The sequence below is a fragment of the Alosa pseudoharengus genome, unplaced genomic scaffold (assembly GCF_046254945.1).
Source record: "Alosa pseudoharengus isolate Yale_2024_CS ecotype anadromous, Long Island Sound unplaced genomic scaffold, YU_APseudo_1.1 YU_APseudo_1.1_scf_13, whole genome shotgun sequence".
Taxonomy (NCBI): domain Eukaryota; kingdom Metazoa; phylum Chordata; class Actinopteri; order Clupeiformes; family Clupeidae; genus Alosa; species Alosa pseudoharengus.
In genome coordinates, this window is record NW_027468598.1 from 14,820,066 (window position 1) to 14,827,191 (window position 7,126).

Sequence of the window (7,126 nt, forward strand, 5' to 3'; positions counted from 1 at the left end):
TCCTGCTAGTCAGGCAATCAAATCAGCAACCCTATGGTCACAAGTCCGATTCTCTAACTGTTAGGCCATGGCTGTCCCAACTGTGTTTAACTGTTTGTGGAACTGTGCAAGCAAAGCAAACAAGCAAAATCCCTTACATAATACAACTTAACCAATCAGATAGGATAACGTCAGGCATAGTGAAGTTAGGCCTCCAAGGGCCCCTGCATCGACAGAACATAATGATATTCTTGCATAAGGTCCCATATGTATTGCAGCTACTTAGAATCAAATCAGACAGAGTATATGCAGCATTTCTAGTGTAATGGTATCAAAACACCCTGAGGACTCACATTTGTAAAACACACCACATCCTGCTGTTGTTGTACTTCTCCGCTTGAGGGCGCCAGATGCTCATTGTCTTGTAGCAATTCGCCTTATTCACCCTGCGGACAGAACGAGGCTAAAGGGTACACTTGCCATTACACCTCAGTCCAGCAGATGGTGGTAATGCACTCCGTTTGCCAACTGCCAAAAAAGAAGGGTTTGCTGGCCTGTTTTTATTCTTCAGTGAGTCTTTTTGGCAGTTTGCAAACGGAGAGAGAGAGAGAGAGAGAGAGAGAGAGAGCTCAAAGAGGAGATGAAGGAGGTAGAGGAAGAGGAGAAGGAGGTAGAGGAGGAGGCCCAGGAAGAGGAGAAGAGGGAGATAGAGGAAGAGGCAGAGAGATGATAAATAGTTACAGTATTCTTGTTGCTTAGTTTTTCTTCAGTCAAAGTGTATGTACTTAATGCAGTCATTTTTTGTTGTTTACAGATTTTATTTGTTTCATTGTTGGTTGATTACTGTAACTGATTATGGTACGACAGACTGTAAGTATTGGAATAAAGAAATATTTAAAGAAATATTCAGTCTGCAGCATCAGTGTTGTGCAGTGCTTGGTAAGTTTATAGTAGGCCTATTTGTGTACATTCTCCCTATATCTCAAACTAATCATGATGAATGTTGTGGGTTTGTCACTATTTTTTTTGTTGTCTAAATTATCCCTTATATTCCAATGTCTGGCCAAAAATCTAGCACATGCTATTTCCTAAAATTAGTTTTTTTACAAACAGTCCTCTGATCATTGAGGACTGTGTTGGTTAAATGAAAACTAATAGCATTTTCACAAATATGTGTATATGTTTTGACTGAAGTGTGTATGTTTTGACTGAAGTGTGTCATTTTGCAAACAATCTAGGAATTATGCAAATTGAATGTGGTGTTTGGATAATTGTGATTATATTTTGAAAAAAAAAGAACCCGGTTTTTCAAAATTGCGTATCAACATTTGAAAAAAAATACTGTAAATCCCACTGTATGGGATTTTGGATACAGTGCTAATCCAAAGTCAAAAGTCAAGAATTGTTGTGTGTTTACAGCCTTATTCTGTACAGCATGTATGTGCAACCATAGACTGCTGGTTCAGTGCTCCTTTTTCATGTTGAACAGGCTTCTTTGTTAGTTAAAGTAAGCAGCACCAGTGTGTAAAAAGATGACACACAGGATTTATAAGTATATATCAATTGGACAAAAGAATGTTTTAATTCACATTCTAACCTACAAATAGTTACAATATTTACAGTAAAAAAACAAAACAAAAACCAACATAAAATAATAGTTGTTAGTAACAAGCAGAAAAAAAATTCATAATCATTTTTATAAAGTATACAAGACCAAGTATACCAAAGACATCTACATTGTTTTCAGAGCAGCAATGCGGTGAGTCGGACATTTTGTTAAGAAAATAAGAGTATAGAGATCCACTGGACCTGGGCCCAGTACCCATAACAAGTAGACAGCACGCATTTCAAGTTTAAATACCGAAAAGTTTCTCATATCAGGATATTAGGACATGTTTCCATTTGTTGTCATTTCTGTAACACCAGAAATAGTGTTAAAAATCTACCTTTACAGTGTACTATTTTTTTAATTTAGTATATTTGTTAGAGGTAGGATAAAGCTATCTGATCAGTTTTGATGAATCAATAAATTGTTAAAAAGAATCATCTATGTAAGACTTTTACATAGAACAGATAGTTGATTTGGGACATACGTTGATTGCAGTGCAAAACAATAACAAAAAATCAAAACGGAGAATGAAAGACATAAATTTGAAGGGGATCAAATGGATGTCAACAGACAGTGTTATATTTCCTTCTTCCTCTCACCCTCTCTCTGCTGTTCTTTTTCACCATTTCTTCCTCTCAGTCTCAGCCTCTCCGACAGTCTCCCACCTCTCCACCTCGAAGGCTATTTTCTATCTCTCACTCTATTTCCAGCCACCCGGTTAAGACTGGCGCAGCACCCAGCACAAGACAGCACGTCATCATCAAAGACAGTTTCCTCTTTCCTCCATGTCATGTGGGTCGTCCAATTGGGAAGAGCTGTACGAGTCCTCATCCTTAGCGGTTGTGCTGTTGTTTTTTTTTTTTATAAAATGGACATGCACATTCACATGATGTCTCAATAATATTATTAATGACAAATATATGTCCAGACACACTGAATAGATGTCCTAAATTATATATACGTCCTGTCTATGCCTTCTATGACAGAGGACGACAGTGGGAGAATTGTTATGGAGATGAAGCTGTGCAGATTTGTTGTCTCCTGTGGAATTGTGGGTCAGTCATGTTTGTTTGTTTGTTTTTGTTTGTTTGTTTTGCCCCTGGTTAGATCTGGGGAGTTTCCTTTTTCATCCATCTCCTTTTTCGCATGCAGGCGCTGGACACACAGTCTCTCCCAGCAGGTCAGCAATGTCATGAGATCAAACGAAGAAAAAAAAAGAAAAGAAAAATAATGCTAGCAGGAAGAGTTTGAAAACCACTTAGTGCTGCTCTGGATTGGATGCTGCCAAAAAAACAAAAATTGGCATCGGACATACTGTATTTTTTATAAAATCCAGTTTATTTATTTATTTATTTATTTATACACTTGTCCAGTGGATAAGTTTTGTTCTTTGTATACTTTTGTTTGTTTATTTGCTTGTTTGTTTACACCAGCGAGCCGGCCCGGCTCTGTGCAGGCACCATGACGGGCACGGCGCCCATGCGTTCCAGCGTGGCCTGGCTCACGGCGTAGGAGTGCGTGTGCTGACCGTGGCCGCCGTGTCCGGCGTTGGCGCCGGTGGGTGTGGGTGTGGGCGTGGCGGCGGACGGCCGCAGGCTGAGCGAGCCGTTGCTGCGCGTGATGACGGGCGGGGATGGCGCCGAGTTGGTGGTCACCACCAGAGTCTTGGGCGGCGGCAGCGTGTGGCTGCCGTTGGCGTAGGCCACGATGCGGGCCGGCTGCTGCGTGGTGGCGTGGGGGCCGCCGCTGCCCGCGGAGTGACCGTGGCCGTGGGTGGCGGCGGCGGTGGCCGTGCTGAAGGTTTGCCGCGTGTCGCCGTTGTAGCGTGTGTAGGAGTTGGTGTCGTAGTTGGGCTTGGGATTGTGCCAGTAGCGGCTGTTGTAGGTGTTGGTGGACGTCAGCGTGTCGTTCTCCGAGGACGAGGCGTCGGCGTGGAAGGCCTTCACCGATGATGAGCGTTTGGGGGGCAGGTCATCCTCTCTGAGAGAGAAACGAGACAGCAAACTCCAGTAAGTCATCACACATGTCAAGGCAAAATGTATACTGCCAAAGGAACAGGCATAAAACAACATAAGTAAGCATTTCACACATAACAGCCCTTTTTACATCATTATCTACAAAAGGATAAACTACTTATCGTAAACAAGGGACATATACACAAGTACATCACTAATGATAAATATGACTATGTTTACGCCGCCAGTTAAATGGATTCGGATATTTACCGATCGGTTTCAGGCCTCATTCATATGTGGGGAAAAAATCAGATATGAATCAGTTATGCGCCAATGTGACTTTTGTGTAAACAGATTGGATATTCCCTGTCATTTTCAACTCACACAGCATTGTAAATGGCCACAATTTTACATGTTTTTGCCCTTCGCTGCGTGTCAGAGTCCGGTTCGCACTGCCGGGACTTATTTTCCCAATAATGACCGGCGTTCTATACATTATCCCTTACATAATGTTGCTTTCACATGCACAACTGGCAGAATGGTGAACTTAAAATGACAACTGAGATGGAAAAACTGCAATAAGGACTCACCACTTCCTTTTTGCCTTAAAATAGAACCAGTAACCTATTTTGCGGACTTCTCAAAATTACAAACAAAATTAAACAACTGCCCACTGAAATAGCCTAATAATGCAAGCTTGTGTTATTTAATGGATTTGCAGTGCCATCTGTAGGTATGTTTTCATTTTGGTTAGCAAACCCTCTTGCGCCCACTTTGAAAAGTAGATGTAAACAGGCAATCGGATGTCGACAACAGATCTGACCTGTGCTTCAAGCCCTGCCAGTGTGAATTCTGCCTAAGTCACTACAATAGCATCACATGATGGGATGTAACTGCATGAGGCGTGAAGGACAAAACAAGGTCCAGTGTTGTCAGGGCAGCACTGGTCTGAGTTTGGTGAAGGTCCAGCCGCTCCACCGTGGGCGAGGTGTGACCAATCTCACCTGATCTCATTGGGGATCTCGTCCTCCTCGTACTTGTTCTTGTTCTTCCAGTAAAAGAGAGAGACCACCACCAGCAGAGCGCAGATGATCACGGCCAGCACTCCTGTGGCGATGGTGCCTGCTATCAGCCCCACACTCTGAGGCTGGGCTGTGAGGGAGAGAGAGAAGAAAGAAAAGAGAAAGAAAATGAGAAAGAAAGAAAGAAAGAGAAAAGAGACAGAGAGAGAGAGAGAAAGAAAGAGACAGAAATACAGAGAGAAAGAGAGAAGTCAGAAGTACTCCCAGCTTTATCAAATGAATCAATGGTCGACAGTTCCTTTAAAGACAATGTGCATGCATAGAGTGCAACTGATTTATTACTCTATCTTATACAGTGTTTCCCACAGAATTGAATTTTATTTGTGGTGGTAGCTTTGCAGAATTAACTTGAATGCAACAGTTTTTAACAAATTAGCGCAGCGTGGTTATGATGCTAACCAGATTTAAGTACAATTTAGTAAAACCTGGAAAAATCATTGTGTGGTGGTCAATATTGATATTGTGGTGGGCCGCCACAAATAAGTCAATGTATGGGAAACACTGTTATATACATGACACTGTTGATCAATGAATCGGAAATCAAAATATAAACTGGAAATGAGAACTGGAATGCATTGACGGTATTCCACTGCAGATCACATGTCCATTCTACAGTGTGAAATCTATTTAAGCCTGTGGCTAGGGAAATGACTTCCTGGACGCATTATGCAAAACTGCCGCAGAATAATACAGTGGCAATTTCAACACGAAAGAAAAAAAAAAGTAATATCTATCGCCTTGATGCTACACTCCACTATGTGCTCAGGCGGCTGCAGAAACAATATCAAGCTTTTCAGCAGGAGATGAGGTGCTCACATGATTCACAAACACAAAGGCTGAAGGAAAAAAAAACAATCTCGCTGGTGCATGCGAGACAATCTAGAACCGCAGGTCACAGCGGGACAGAGCAGACTTACGTGCCACCACTTGGACGTTAAGGAGGCAGGTGCTCTTGCCGATGGCGTTGGACGAGGTGCACTGGTACAGGCCAGATGTGCTGGTGCTGATGTTCCGCAGTGTCACCGTCCCCTGCATCTGGTCTGAAGGCACGGCAGACACATGTAGGTGTTAGTCGCACCGGGAGCAGTACACACAAAACACAACCTTATCTATCACGGGAGATTCATAAGGCCATAGTTATTCAGAAGTAGAAGAAAGAAAACAATGTCGGAACACACTATGCATATTCATTTATATGGCAATAGGCCATATTAATTATATATACATCTACTTATTTCTCTTTTGGAAGTTTGTTTTCTCTCTTTCTCTTTCTTTCTTTCTCTCCTGGGGTAAACAAAACCAACATTATCTAACAACAACAACAGAAAAAAAGCCAGAGACTCCCAACCCTTGTAAACATGTAAATATGTGCCTATTTAAAACTAGCCCCGCCGCTCCTCTGGGGAGGCGAAACTACTTTGTGTATTTGATTTCCTCTAGCTAAATCCGGCGCGCTCAGCAGATGACTGATTACCAGTACACATACTTAGCGGCTCCTATTATCATAAGTAATCAGATAAATAAATATATAATCTGTTGACGAACAGCGAGAGACCTGTCGCGACTCCATGACACAGTGATGCTCGGCGCTTCCTTGCACTGATGCTGCTGGGGCATTAGCCAGGCTCGTGCTGGTTCTGCCGGCATGACCCTGAACAGATCGTTTGGTGATAAGAGCCTCTGGCAGCTGTTTTCATGCAGAGATTTTGAAAAGGCTTTCAGAAGCCCTGTGTGTCACAGGGATGGTAACTAGTCACACTGCCTTCACAGAGGCATACTGAGATGCTGTCTTGCGGCCGTGTTAACTAAAACTGAGGATGTTCAAAATCTTTCTCACAAAAAAGTATCAGAGAAGTATGCTCTAAGATGTCTCTGAGAATTGAGATCATAAAAGATATTTCCAGCACACCGACCACTAAACTTAGACTGCAAGTCCATCTTTCTCATGCTTGACTAATATATGCCTCACATCATCCAAGAGAGAGATCAACACTTTAGTGAGCAATCAGACTGCAATAAGCAGCATGTGTCTCTGCATTTAAGAAAAGGCCAGTTTCTCCCAGGGTGCATTGCTCTCTTTCCACCACACTTCCCGGTCGTAACAGGATTATTTTGCAGCGGTCAATTGTTTCTGAATGGTGGAGCAGAACGTACGAGAGGCAGAGGAGAGGCCTTCTATTAATTGCAGTGAAGGGGTTGAAATACTGAGGTGGCAGCGTGAGCCACCCTCACAGTCGGGAAGAAGAGGAGAAGAGTCCACCACTGCACAGTACACCAGATCCCCCGGCACTCTCCCTCTCTCACATAGTACACACACACACACACACACACACACACACACACACACACTCACAATCTCTCTCTCTTTCTCTCTCTCTCTCTCTCACATACACACACACACACACACACACACACACACACACACACACACACACACACACACACACAAACACACACACTCACAATCTCTCTCTCTTTCTCACTCACACACAAACCCTCAC

The 7,126-nt window shown here is 42.9% G+C and overlaps 1 protein-coding gene across 1 annotated transcript in view; it reads right to left on the bottom strand.

Annotated features, from left to right (window-relative positions):
- Nucleotides 1-1,631: 1,631 nt before the first annotated feature.
- igsf11 (immunoglobulin superfamily member 11) overlaps nt 1,632-7,126 on the bottom strand; it is a 69,407-nt gene continuing 63,912 nt past the window's right edge. The window contains exons 5-7 of the mRNA XM_076281521.1: nt 5,543-5,665; nt 4,548-4,695; nt 1,632-3,568 (exon numbers count right to left, since the gene is read on the bottom strand). Of these exons, the coding sequence (XP_076137636.1) occupies nt 3,013-3,568; nt 4,548-4,695; nt 5,543-5,665 (827 nt within the window). The 3' untranslated portion in view covers nt 1,632-3,012. The remainder of the gene's footprint in view (nt 3,569-4,547; nt 4,696-5,542; nt 5,666-7,126) is intronic.